The sequence below is a fragment of the Caretta caretta genome, chromosome 13 (genome assembly GCF_965140235.1).
Source record: "Caretta caretta isolate rCarCar2 chromosome 13, rCarCar1.hap1, whole genome shotgun sequence".
Lineage (NCBI taxonomy): Eukaryota > Metazoa > Chordata > Testudines > Cheloniidae > Caretta > Caretta caretta.
This window is the reverse complement of record NC_134218.1, coordinates 17,191,823-17,206,709: the sequence shown is the minus strand read 5'-3', so window position 1 is coordinate 17,206,709 and position 14,887 is coordinate 17,191,823. Positions and strand designations below refer to the sequence as shown.

At 44.0% G+C, this 14,887-nt stretch overlaps 1 protein-coding gene across 3 annotated transcripts in view; it reads right to left on the bottom strand.

The window, feature by feature from the left end:
* Nucleotides 1-14,887, bottom strand: part of B4GALT5 (beta-1,4-galactosyltransferase 5) — an 80,648-nt gene that overhangs the window by 14,351 nt on the left and 51,410 nt on the right. For all 3 annotated transcript variants that reach the window (XM_075118771.1, XM_048819710.2, XM_048819713.2), the window contains one exon: nucleotides 6,757-6,891. In XM_075118771.1, the coding sequence (XP_074974872.1) occupies nucleotides 6,757-6,891 (135 nt within the window). The remainder of the gene's footprint in view (nucleotides 1-6,756; nucleotides 6,892-14,887) is intronic.

The following is a 14,887-nucleotide window of genomic DNA, read 5'->3' as shown; positions in this document are numbered from 1 at the left end:
GGAAACATCTTAAAAGTTCAAGTTCATTAAATAGGCACTTGTTAAAGATTGTTTATTACCAACAGTTACTCAAATTGTAGCTTGCTTAAGCAGTGTCAATAAAGGTACATAGCTGAATGAAGGGCAAAATATGCCAGCCCATTCCAAAAGGCAGTGAGAATGAATTACTCCTGGAGGAATTCTGCGCCATTGCACATATGTGGAATTTATCTCCCCCGCACATTTCTTTGCTTCCCCACAGAAAAATGATTTTCTAATGGGAAAGCAAAGGGAAACCACAAGAGCGGCCATACTACCCTCTTTAGCAGTATGTTTTGGGTGACTAAGGCAGCTGGCAGAGAAGTAAATCACTGTGGGGCAGGAGGTGGGAATGGGGAAGACCTGGCTGGTGGCTCCGCCCCTGCACCGGGTTCAGCTGCTAGTCCCAGCTGGGCTGGGGAGGACGGGACTTCCTCTTCCCCTGCACAGCATCCAGGGCCGGATCACTCCCAGATTTCTCCCCCAGCTGGAGGAAGCTCTGCAAACTCCCTCTACTCCCCACTCCTCAGTTGCAGGGGGAGGGATCCCTGTACAGGTAGCTGCTCCCCCATGGACCCACCCCCACCTCCCTCGCCCCGTGGATCCAGAGCCCCTCATACCCAGAACCTCTCACCGAGCCTCATCCCACCCCACACTCAGAACCCCCCACCCGAATGAGCCCCACTCCCCCTGAACCTGGACCACTCCAACGAGCCACTCGGATCCTCACCTCACCTGGATCCCCACCCCACTGAGCCCCACTCTCCCAGCATCTGAACCCCACACTGAGCTCTTCACACCCAGACCCCCCTACCGAGCTCTGTCCCCCACATATCCAGACCTCCCATGCTGAGCCTCAACCACCTTCACCTGGACCCCCTTGCAGAGTCCCATTACTATTGTACCCAGAACCCCTCAACAAGCTCTTGTGCACCCAGAACCCCCCACTGAGCCTCCTGCACCCAGACTGCCCCACACAGAATCCTCTCAACCCACACCTGGATCCCCCCACACTTGGATCCTGCCTTGTTGAGTCAGCCTGCCTGCCTGCACAGAGGGGCAGGGCCCTGGGGTGTTTCTGGGGCAGGCCCTGTCCTTGCTTTGTGTCAGGGTTGGATGCAGCCTCACTGCTGAGTCCATGTCCTGGGGGGGAGCTGCATAGTGATCTCCCACTTCCGTGCAGCCAGTGGCCTGTGCTCCCCAATGCCATGCTAGAGCCTCCACATTTATTTGACAAATAAAATTTGCTTAATTTTAAAATATTATGCACAGAAAATAAATATATATTTATTTTTGTGCAGAATGCTCTCAAGAGTAATGATATCCAGTATATGCCAATGGTTTTCAACCTTTTTTAATTTGTGGACCCCTAAAAAATTTTGAATAGAGGTGTGGACCCCTTTAGAAATTCAACCTGTGGTCTGTGGACCCCTATTATAGGAGCCTTAGATTGAAATATGACTGAACAGAATTCAACTATAAATCCTGCTGCATGTACTCAGCATGGCATTTGACGCATTTTGAAAAAAGGCGCTAAATGGTGGGCTTCTATGGTGACAACACTTCTGGGTTTTGATCTGGGGGGGGGATATTTACATACTTTTGATTGATCAGAAAAACAGAAATCTTTTTCAGGGATCTGAAATTTTATTTTCATAGACACCTTTCGCACACTCCTTAGACATAGTCTGCAGACCTCCAGGGGTCTGCGGACCAGAGACTGAAAACCACTGGTATACACCACTGAACACAAAGCCAACCAAGGTCTCCTGTTTAATAGCTAAAAACTGTTTGCATTCTACAGTAGTGGTCACTAACCCGTAGATCGTGATTGACTGGTCAATCCTGGAGACTCTCCCAGTAGATCGCGATCTCCAGCCACTAAAAGTCCAGCGGCATTGCCACTAAGGCAGGCTCCCTGCCTGCCCTGGCCCCACGCTGCTCCCAGAAGCGGCCAGCACTCCCTGCGGCCCGGGAGGAGGAGGGGGGCGCCAGGGGTCTCTGCGCGCTGCTCCTGCCTACAAGCACTGCCCCCATTGGCTGGGAAAGGGGAACTGTGGCCAGTGGGAGCTGCAGGGGTGGTGCCTGCAGAGGGGGCAGCGTGCAGCGCCACATGCCCCCATGCCCCTCAAGGGTCCACATTGGCCCATTCTGGGAGTGGCGTGGGGCTGGGGCAGGCAAGGAGACTGCCTTAGCCCAGGTGCACCGCTGACCGGGAGCAGCCTGAGGTAAGTGCCACTCGATGGGAGCCCACACCCCAACCCTGAGCTCCCTCCTGGAGCCAGCACCCCATACCTCCTCCTACAGCCCAAGCCCTGAGCCCACACCCCATCCCGAACCCCTACCCCCTGCCCCAGCCTGGTTAAAGTGAGTGAGGGTGGGGGAGAGCAAGCGAAGGAGGGAGGGAGGGAGGGAGTAGTGAGCAGGGTGGAGTAGATCCTGGGTTGCACTTAAATTCAAAAAGTGATCTTGTGAGTAAAAAGGTTGGAGACCACTGTTATACAGGAACCTGTTACCATGCCAGGTTGTTTCATAACAACTTTGTTCTACAATTGCACCACTAAAAGTGTTGTGTTAGGGAAACAAGGCGCTGAATTGATTTGACCAACTTCTGTTGTGTAGTGCAAAAGCTTGCCTTTCACCAACAGAAGATAGTCCAATAAAAGATATTACCACCCTTTCCTTGTCTCTCTAACATCCTGGGACCAAGATGTCTACAAAACAATGCAAACAATTATGTTAGCAAAGACAGACTGTTAATATAGTGGATTTGTAGCAACTCAAAAAAACCCAGATGTCTGGTTTGAAGTCTATCCTAGAGAGATCCATTTTCTTTAATATTCTAAAAAATGAAGCTATGTTCTACAGAATTGTTAGGATCCTACTCCCTATGCTATTCAAGTTCCTACACACAGCGTTCATCACCATAGTATTCACTTGCCTTCCAGATGTGTATGGATGTGACTAGCATCTGTCATATACGGCCCTCTTTCTCCCTTCCTCTTCTCAGGGGACAATCACATTTTTCTTCTTTTCATTATATGTACATTAATGATGTATGTTTACACTACCAAAGGCAAGATCAAAAAGAGATGTGCCTTGGAACAAAAGGTGGTAGGCATGCCCCATTCTGGGGAGTGCAAAGAATTAGGTGAGGGGTACAGATGGAGCTCCATTGTTCTCCAGAATCTCCACATTCATTTAAAAATAGTTTCTCATTGTTATGGTTGTGAAGAAAACCTTCAAAGCATGAAACAAGTGTCACAGAGAGAGATCTACCTGAGTTTGCAGAGAGCCTGAGGGCTTGTCTACACTGGCCATTTACAGTGCTGCAACTTTTGGACTCAGGGATGTGAAAAAACACCCCCTCTGAGCGCAGCAAGTTTCAGTGCTGTAAAGCACCAGTGTAGACAGTGCTCCCAGCGCTGGTAGTTACGCCCCTTGTGGATGGGTTTTTTTTTTTTTTTAAGAGCTCTGGGAGAGCTCTCTCCCAGGGCTGCGCCGCGACCACATAAGCCACGTTGCATCACTTTAACGTTGCCAGTGTAGACTAGCCTTGACACTAGAGCTCTGAGGTGTGAACAATCCCATTCATTTCAGTGGGTGGCAAACCAGACTTTCACAAACTGCAGATCTCACAAACCAGGAGGGGCCCAAAGAACTAGCTGGGGAGGGGCACAACGGATGTATAAAAGATGTATAAAAGACTTACCACCACATGGAGCAGTAGAGGAAGGCAGGGATTCAATTGGTTTCTTTTTCCTTAATGTGTGGGCTTAGCTTTCAGAAGTTTGGAAAAAATCCGTTTTAATCTATTTTCACATATTAAAATAGACTGAACTGAGTTGCCAAATCCAGTGGAAATTCTAGTTTTTTAATCAGGTAGTGAAGACTAAGTATGTGGTGAGCTACCCGTTGCTTGGGTAATTTGAGAATGCATTAATATCAAATGGTCAACAATCTAACTTTATGGTAGAAAAGCTTAAGAAAGGGTGTGACCTATCAAACACCACAGCAACTCCCATTCCATATTTACAAAGGTGAGGATCCTGGATTTTATTCATAAAAGTAACAGTTATCTTGTAACACTCCTCTCCCATTTGTTCTCACTATTGAAACCTAGTGACACAGCAGGGATTCGCCCTCACTAGGTGTCGTGCTTGTCTGAAACTCACTGACATCATTCCAGCCTGATACTGCATGAAGGTAGGTTGAGACTTTTGCAACAGTGACTCGCTTGTTCTGTGAGAACACTGTAAGTAACCACTTACGTTTAGAAAGGGTTTGCTGGTATAGCTTATACCATTTCCCCCAAACAAAATAAGCTATAGAAACAACGGGGGGAGGGGGGGTTTGCCGGTATAACTGTATTTCTAGTTGGGATTTTGCTGGCACAACTAGGTTGGTTAAGCATGGTGTCTGTCTGTCTCCAAATTAGCTATGCTCGTAAAAGTCCTAAGTTTGAATTATTTATGTAGCTAGAAGAGAAAGACACACTATGTATTACCTAGACCAGTGGCTCTCAATCTTTCCAGGCTACTGTGCTCCTTTCAGGAGTCTGATTTATCTTGCATACCCCAAGTTTCTCCTCACTTACAAACTACTTGTTTACAAAATCAGACAAAAATACAAAAGTGTCACAGTACACGATTACTGACAAATTGCTTACTTTCTCATTTTTACCATATAATTACAAAATAAATCAATTGGAATATAAATATGGTATTTACATTTCAGTGTATGTATACAGAACAGTATAAACAAGTCTGTCTGTATGAAATTTTAGTTTGTACTGACTTTGCTAGTGCTTTTTATGTAGACTGTTGTAAAGCTAGGCAAATATCTAGACGAGTTGATGTACCCCGTGGAACACCTCTGTGTACCCCTGATTGAGAACCACTGACCTAGAACAGTGGTTCTCAAACTTATTTGATTGCACCCCCTTTCTTTGTGTCTGTAGTCACTGTGGTAGGATGAGCACACTTCCTAAAAGGAAAATCGAACACCATGTGGGGCTTGCCCAAACCTTCCTTTCCTCCCACACCATGTGGAGCTGGACCGAGCCCCTCTCAACTCCCATAGCTCCGTTGCTCATCCCCCCGAGCCCCTTTTTAGCAAAACTGGGCATATGTCCCATTTGCTCTTGCCAACTGATCATCAGTTGGCAAGAGCAAACAGGACAAATGCCGTTTTGCCAAAAAAAGTTGGCATATCTGGGGCAGGGCTTAAAAAGGGGACTGTCCCAGCCAAAATGGGCCATATGATCACCCTCGGCTGTGGTAAGAGCTTCCCAGAGAGCCCGGGCAGCTATGGTGAGCTCCAGATCCTCCACCTGCCCTGTGCAGGGTGCCAGGTGCCCAAGAGCAACCCCAGCCCAGGTCCCTGCCCCCTGGGGTGCGCCGCCCAGAGCAGGTGGAGGGTCTGGGGCTCCTCAAAATGGCACAGGATCCCTGGGCAGCTCCTAGCACGGCCTGGCTCCGGCTTCTGGCCTGGCCAGGGACAGGGCCTTGGGGGGGGAGGGGTAGGGGAGGTGCAGGGGGCCCTGTGGTGAGGGGCAATCCACTTCTGCACAGCAGACACAACTACAGCAATTTTAAATGGCACTGTTATCAGTTTGGCTTGAACTACCTAAATTAAAACACAACTGGGATGGTGCAAGAGGTGACAGGCACCTAAATTCCCTCTTCTGGGCTGCAAGTTTTGTTGTGCGTGTCCTAGGAGCATGACATAAAATTGCACTACTTGTCTAAAGAAAAAAAAATAAGAAGATGAAGACCAGATTAAGAGAAGTGGCAGGGAAATTTCTTGTGGGAGATTTACATGGTAGACCACTTTTGGAGGCGGAAGATGGGCATGTGTGAAGAGCAATTTGGTTCAGATGGATCACTAATACACAAAGATGGTATGTCCAAAGCTGTCAAACCAGTATTACATTCGAGGGAATACAGCGTAAGCAGTTTAAAAAAAAAATAGTTGTGGGGCCTGTAGTCGGAACCCCTGTATCTACTCCCACTTCTGAAACAGACAGACAATTTAGGGAAACTTCAGGTCCTTTCTTGCATGTGAAGAGTGAGGCTCATAAGGATGTGTGTTAATGTGTTACCCCTTCAAGAAAACAAAATGTGATTTCACAGATGTCACTCACTGCATCTCTAGAAAGCAGATGGAAGCAAAAGGATGCAGCCCTGAACCCATTCTTGTCTTGTTTTGTAAATACCTCAAAGTTACTAAAGGCATCTGAGGAGAGGGCCATACAGACTCTATTATATTTAGATCACCCTCTATATCAGGGTAGGCGACCTGCGGCACAAGAGCTGATTTTCAGTGGCACTCACACTGCCCAGGTCCTAGCCACCGGTCCGGGGGGGGGCTCTGCATTTTAATTTAATTTTGAATGAAACTTCTTAAATATTTTAAAAACCTTATTTACTTTACATACAACAATAGTTTAGTTATATATTATAGACTTATAGAAAGAGACCTTCTAAAAACGTTAAAATGTATTACTGGCACGCAAAACCTTAAATTGCAGTGAATAAATGAAGACTTGGCACCCCACTTCTAAAAGGTTGCCGACCCCTGCTCTATATTGTATTATAGAGGGTGATCTAAAAGCAAACACTCCTCTCCTGTGTCTACCCATGCATTTATTCTCTTCAAGAATAACTGTTTAGACTGAGTCACTTTCCAGTGGTAACAGGAATTCTAATCAAATTGACTTAATTACTAAAAATATACCTGAGTCATTCATGCTGCTGTTCCTCTTGGCATAGGCACTGCGGACCACCTGCTCATAAACCTGAGCTCCTATTGTTCTCATGTTCTCACGAATCATGATGCCTTGGGCTTGCATCATGAAGAGGTAGGTGTTCACTGCAAGAAATAACCAGAGAGATTAAATTAGCAGCAAATTTTATAGGTAGGAGAAACTCAAATATTTAACCCTTTTTGGAACCATTCTGCTTCACCTCAGTTTCCTTGTGTCAGGAAGCTCTTTGGGGGACACAGGCCCAAGTTACCTGATGTGGGATGGAAAGATCATACAATTTCGCAAGACTACATCTAAGGCATATTTCAAAATATATCTGGAACAATAAAAGGAATTTAAACTATTTAGTCCTAAAATCCAGGACTGTATTTTATACTTAGAGGCTACATTCCTACTAAACCCTGATACCACTAAGACATGTTTTTAGTAAACCAGGAAATACAGGATTTTGTAAGTGGGGGACTTTAATAAGAGTGAATTAAGGGTTTTGGTGCTGATGGTGCACTACAGCCTGCTTAGTAACAGAAATCGGCACATAAATATGGAATTTATTCCATTTTCATTAGCCTTGAAGCTCACCTTTAGTCAGTATATTAAGAAAGCCTGTCTGTTGGGGTGCTTAGAACTAGATTAGTAAGTAATAACTCTACCTTTACTCATCTTGTATCTTTTTACATGTTGCTAAGTCCCTGTTGCCTTTTGTCTGGTCCCCTTATGCCTTTTCCAAAGCCCCTATGTTTCATGTTTGGACATACGCATTTTTGTGCCACCAGCGATTTTGGACAAAAAAGGATCTTTTAAAAATATATTTACCCTTACTGGTAGCATTACTAATAAACATAGACGGCATGCCTTTCCTGGTTTTAAGAGGAACATACAGGGAGAGCTTACAGCAGCACAGCTGTACTGATGCAGCTGCGCGGCTGTAAGATCTCCCATCTAGCCACTCTATCCCAATGGGAGAGCTCTCCCATCGACAAAATTAAACCATCCCCAACAAGCAGTGGTAGGTATGATGGCAGGAGAGGCTCTCATGCCGACATAGCGCTGTCCACATTGGTGCTTCTGTCAGTGTAACTTAGGTCTCTCAGCACGGTGTTTTTTCAAACCCCGGAGCAACAGAAGTTATACCAACAAAAGTGCTAGTGTATACACAGCCTTCGTCAATTTATAATTATAAAAAGTCTATCTGAACTGCACCAAGGCCACAGATTATTAACGATAAAGAAGATGTATCCTAGAAGCGAGTTACATTGTATACGGCCGAGTTGTTCTACGGCCACCTTTCAAAGTTGTCCAAGAGAGTTTTTTAAAAACACAGAAAAGAGCAGAGCATCTCACCCCATAGACTGCCACTAGCCTGATGGCAGAAATCCCTACCACAAGGAGGGGGTTAGCCATGTGGAATGGAATAAGGGAAAATGGAATAAAGGATAGGAATGTAATATTCTGTAAGGGGATTTCTAACTATTTTTAAAGAAAATTGCTAAAAGAATTGTGTAGAAAGAGGAAATTTTATACCTGGTCCAAAATTAAAAGATAAATAAGGCTCACTGACAAATTTACATAGGTTCTGTAAAAAGTCTACATACATGCTCCTTCTGGTTTTATCTTTCATTTACATTTTAATATGCTGCAACGAATAATTCCACAAAAGACTGTGGGTTGGCTCAGGCAAATGTGATGTGATTTAATATTCTGACATACAATTCTGCAAAAGGTAATGTATTAAAGAATACCTTCTGATGGCTCAGCTGATGAGGCATGATTTTTGGCAAGTTTCTAGGATGGGGGTCGGCAACCTTTCAGAAGTGGTGTGCATTTATTCACTCTAATTTAAGGTTTCACATGCCAGTAATACATTTTAATGTTTTTAGAAAGTCTCTTTCTAGACGTCTAATATATAACTAAACTATTGTATGTAAAGTAAATAAGGTTTTAAAAATGTTTAAGCAGCTTTATTTAAAATTAAAATGCAGAGCCCCCCAGACTGGTGGCCAGGACCTGGGCAGTGTGAGTGCCACTGAAAAATCAGCTCACGTGCCCCCTTTGGCATGTGTGTGTCATAGGTTGCCTTCCCCTGTCCTAGGAGAAGCAGGGGTTTCTGCCATTTGGATAATGACAGTTTATGGAGGGAGACGCCTTTTTACTTTCTGCACGTTGTAAAAACTCTTTTGGACAACTCAGAGAAGAGGGTACAATGACTCAAGTGTCAGCCTTGGCACATAAAAGCTTTCCTCAGTGTACATGAGAGTAGCGAGGTTGGGGGAAGAGTCTCTAAACCAGTGGTACTCAGACTAGGCTCACGAGCCGCAAGTGGCTCTTTAACGTGCCTCCTATGGCTCTTTGCAGCATGCATTAAAACTAGGGCTGTCGATTAATTGCAGTTAACTCACATGATTAATTTTTTTGAGTTTATCGCAGTTTTAATTGCACTGTTAAATAGAATACCAATTGAAATTTATTAAATATTTTGGATGTTTTTCTACATTTTCATACATATTGTATTGTGTTGTAATTGAAATCGAAGTGTATATTTTTATTACAAATATTTTCACTGTAAAAAAGGTATACAAGTACTGTAGTGCAAACTCTGTCATGAAAGCGCAACTTACAAATGTAGATTTTTTTTTTTTTGGTTACATAACTGCACTTAAAAACAAAACAATGTAAAATTTCAGAGGCTACAAATCCACTCAGCCCTACTTCTTGTTCAGCCAAATCGTTAAGACAAACATGGTGGTTTACATTTACACGAGATAACGCTGCCCTCTTCTTATTTACGATGTCAACAAAGTGAGAACAGGCATTTGGCATGGCACTTTTGTTGCCAGCATTGAAAGCTATTTACATGCCAGATATGCCAAACATTTGTGCGCCCCTTCTTGCTTCAGCCACCATTCCAGAGGACATGCTTCCATGTTGATGACGTTTGTTAAAAAAAAATAGTGCGTGAATTAAATTTGGGACTGATCTCCTTGGGGGAAAATTGTATGTCCCCTGCTCTGTTTTACCCGCCCTCTGCCCTATATTTCCTGTTCTAGCAGTCTCAGATGATGACCCAGCACATGATGTTCATTTTAAGCTCACTCACTCAAGACTGGACAAAACGCAAAGAAGGAACAAATGTGAGATTTCTAAAGATAGCTACAGCATTCGACCCAAAGTTTAAGCATCTGAAGTGCCTTCCAAAATCTAAGAGGGACAAAGCGTGGAGCATGCTTTCAGAAGTCTTAAAAGAGCAACACTCCGATGCGAAAACTACAGAACCCAAACCACCAAAAAAGAAAATCAATCTTCTGCTGGTGGCATCTGACTCAGATAATGAAAATGAGCATCCATGAGTCCGCACTGCTTTGGATTGCTATCGAGCAGAACCCATCATTAGCATGGACGCACGTCCCCTGGAATTGTGGTTGAAGCATGAAGGCACATATGAACCTTTAGCACATCTGGCACGTAGTTACCTTGCGACGTCAGCTACAACAGTGCCATGAGAACACCTGTTCTCACTTTCAGGTGACATTGTAACGAAGAACTGGGCTGCATTATCTCCTGCAAATGTAAACAAACTTGTTTGTCTGAGTGATTGGCTGAACAACAAGTAGAACTGAGTGGTCTTGCAGGCTCTAAAATTTTACACTTTTATTTTTGAATGCAGGTTTTTTGTACATAATTCTACATTTGTAAGTTCAACTTTCATGATAAAGAGATTGAACTACAATACTTGTATTAGGTGAATTGAAAAATACTTCTGTTTTTTACAGTACAAATACTTGTAATCAAAAATAAATATAAAGTGAGCACTGTACACTTGGTATTCTGTGTTGTAATTGGAACAATATATTTGAAAATGCAGAAAACATCCAAAAATATTTAAATAAATGGTATATTATTGTTTAATCGCAATTAGTTTTTTAAATTGCTTGACAGCCCTAATTAAAACACTAATTTAAATATTAACTAATCTTTTACTATACTAACCAATTAAGTTATCAACTTGCAATAAGTTATTAACTTATTTGCTGTGAGAATATAATATAAAAATCCATAACACTACGGATAAATGAAACAATGAATTCGCACTACTGTGGCTCTTTTGGGTAATGTTGATCATTAATTTAGCTCCTGAACCACTGAGGTCTGAGGGCTAATCTACACAAGCGCCACTGCAGCGGCAGCACTTCAACATGTCTTATGGCGTCATGGCAGAGCGCTGGGAGAGCTTGAGTGCTGGGAGGGGCGTAGCTCCCAGCGTTGGTGCACTGTTTACACTGGTGCTTTACAGCACTGAAACTTTCTACGCTCAGGGGGGTGTTTTTTCACACCCCCGAGTGAGAAAGTTGCAGTGCTGTAAATTGCCAGTGTAGACAAACCCTGAGTATCACTGCTCTAAACCATGCAGTCCCAAGCTTTGCCTTGAGCAGAATTCTATTTCTCAGCACTTCTGAGGATGCTCACACCCTTATTTCAAGAGGCTTTTTTCCTTATAGCCTAGGAGCCCTGAGTGATAAGTGACTTCCTCTGTGACTGGAATGTTCCCGATGTCTAAGATCATTACTCTACTTTACCTCTGCCCCAGAGGACAATCACCCCTTTTCACCTCAGGTAAGATGTTGTATAGTATTTTGAGGGTGAAGCATTATGCAAATACTATGTATTTGTCATTATATCCCCCAACCCTTTAATCAGGTTTCTTGCGGGCTACAAGAAAAATTCATTTTCATTAGTCTTTTCATTGTCAGATCTTCAGTTCCCTTTTGCCAGTTTGCATCACAATTCTAATGAGATTTAAAATGTTTGTATTCATTTTTGGAGCTTGAATAGAGGAAAAAAAACTTAGACTGTTTGAAAGTAGAGGAAAAATGCAGGTCAAATTAACCCAACACAGGTAAATGATTTAAACAAGAGTATTTAAAAGTGATACAAGGCTCCCTGAGGCAGTGAAATGGAAAAGCTATAAGGACAGATGAAAATACTAACAAGTTAAGCAAGATGGCATCTGTGATGGGTTGGATCACAGAAACCCACTTGGGGCTGGCAACTGATGTGCCAAGACTACTTCTGCCCTTGCTTTCTCTGCCAGCTTGGGACTCCAGCACCTTATCTCGCTGAGCCAGACATGCCAGTCTGCTCCAACACTGACCCAAAGTCTGAACCACATGCCCCAAAGCTGCTGACTTAACTGAATTCCTGTCTTTAACACTCAGATGCCCAACTCCCGATGGGGTCCAAACCCCAAATAAATCCGTTTTACCCTGTACAAAGCTTAAACAGGGTAAACTCATAAATTGTTTGCCCTCTATAACACTGATAGAGAGGTATGCACAGTTGTTCCCTCCCCACCCCCCCACTCAGGTATTAATACATACTCTGGGTTAATTAGTAAAAAGTAAAAAGTGATTTTATTAAATACAGAAACTAGAATTTAAGGGGTTCCAAGTAGTAACAGACAGAACAAAGTGAATTATCAAGTAAAATAAAATAGAATTCGCAAGTCTATGTCTAATGTGGTAAGAAACTGAATACAGATTAAAAACTTCATCCTTAGAGGAATTCTAGTAAACTTCCTTTTACAGACTAGTCTCCTTCTAGTCTGGGTCCAGCAGTCACTCACACCCCCTGTAGTTACTGTCCTTTGTTCCAGTTTCTTTCAGGTAATCTTTGGAGGTGGAGAGGCTCTCTCTTTAGCCAGCTGAAGACAAAATAGAGGGGTCTCCTCAGGGTTTAAATAGACTTTCTCTGGTGGGTGCACACCCCTCACTCCCCCTGTGTAGATCCCAGCTACAATATGGAGTTTTGGAGTCACATGGGCCAGTCACATGTCCATGCATGACTCAGAACTTACAGGTAGCAGCCATGGGTCACATGCTACCTTGAACATCCACAAGTAGACTTCCTATGTGGATTTGAGCATTCCAAGATCCATTGTTCGTTAAGTGTTTCTTGACTGGGCACTTAATTTGCACATTCCTTTCTCAAGAAGCTGACCAAATGCTTTACAAAGGCTATTTAAAAATCAAGCCAGTACACAGCCAATATTCATAACTTCGAATACAAAAATGATACATGCATACAAATGGGATTAATAGATTCAGTAGATCATAACCTTTACAGAGATGCGTCACATGGCATATGTAGCATAAAACATATTCCAGTTATGTCATATATACATTCATAAGCATATTTCCATAAAGCCTTATGGGGTGTGTGGAAGTATAACATTGTATAAGTATAACGTTGTATAAGGGGACATGCTGGATACATTGTATATGAGAGGGCATGCCAAAACACGTTACAAAGTATCTGAGGGAGCACATGTAGGGACAGTTAGCTTTTGAATGGAGAAGCAATTAAGATAGAGACAGCACGTCTAAGAAGCAGGCATCAGAATGGAAGGTGTGAAGGGCAATTAGTTAAGTTAACTGAAAGCTGTTAAAGCAAATTGTTAAGGGTGGCAGGTAATTGAAGATACGTGACTGGTCTCAGGGATCTCGAAGGGTGGTGACTAAAATCTTTTTCTTCTTTTGTCTGTAACTTCTCTGTAACTTGTTCTCCAAAAAACTGTATAAATTAAAAGACAAGCCCCACTCGGGGGGCTCACTTCTAAATGTATTAGCAGAGCAGCTTTGCTAATAAAGCAGAGTGGTCTGATAAATTGAGAGTCTGAGTCAAACTTTGACAGGTGCAGTGTCATAGCATCATTCATTAAAAAGGAGGCCCTCAGCACAAGGGTGAGCAGTAAACCAACAAAATACCTCTGAACCAAAGGACAAGGATTGAAGACCATACATTTTTGTAACAAGCAACTGGCTTTCTAATAGCAACATACAGCACAAAGGCTTAACTTGGAAAACAAAGGTTGTCTCATACCAGGAAGCTCCAAAGCTTATTATGCACGCACTCAGTCACTGAGAGCTCAGGTTAGAAAGGTTACTCTAGGGCAGTGGTTCTACCGTGCCCCTTTCTGAGTCTGATTTGTCCTGCATACCCCCAAGTTTCACCTCACTTAAACTACTAGCTTACAAAATCAGACAAAAATACAAAAGTGTCACAGCGTTCAGTTATTATGGAAAAAATGCTTACTTTTTCAATTTTACCATATAATTATAAAATACTTGATTGGCATATAAATACTGTACATACAATTCAGAGCAGCATTAACAAGTCATTGTATAACATTTTAGTTTGTACAGACGTCACTAGTGCTTTTTATGTAGCCTGCCATAAAAACAGGTAAACATCTAGAGGAGTTGACATACCCTCAGAAGACCTCAGTGTACTTCCAGGCACTAGGGAACTGCACCCACATTCCCTAATACAAAGTTCTAAATTGAGGATATATCTACACTGCAAGCACTACAATGGCCCAGCTACAGCACTGAAACTACACCACTGTACCCCTCAAGAGATGGTAGTTAGTTGATGGCACAATTCTTCCATCAACCTAGCTGCGTCTACAGTGGGGGTTAGGTCGACCTAATAATGGTCACGTCGGTAAGGCTGAGTTTGTCACGGAGATCATGGATTCCCTGACTTTCCATGACTTCTGCAGCAGCCGGTGTGCCTGGCGTGGGGGCTGCCTGAGTAGCTCAAGCAGACCGAGCCAGTCGCATTGGCCACAAAGTCTCAGGCCACTGTGCCCGCCCCCCCTGCCTCCAGCAGCAGGAGTTTGGGTGTGGGAGGGGGCTCAGGGCTGGGGCACAGGAGGGGGTGAGGGCTCTGGGTGGCGCTTACCTTGGGGGGGCTCCTCAGAAGCAGTGACATCCCACTCCTCAGCTCCTAGGCGGAGGCATGGCCAGGCAGCTCTGAACACTGCCTCCGCCTGCAGCCACCACTCCTGCAGCTCCTATTGGCCGCAGTTCCTGGCCAAGGGGAGCTGTGGAGCCAATGCTGCCCAGCCACACCTCTGCCAAGGAGCTGAGAGAGAGGGATGTCACCGCTACCGGGGAGGTGGGTGTCCGTCCGTCCGTCCCCAGACCACGACACACACACCCCACGAGCACCTGCGGTGCCCCCCAGGCTGCTCCCCCCGCCCCCCCAAGATTTAGTCAGGGGTAATTAGTACAAATCATGGACAGGTCAGAGGCTGTGAATTTT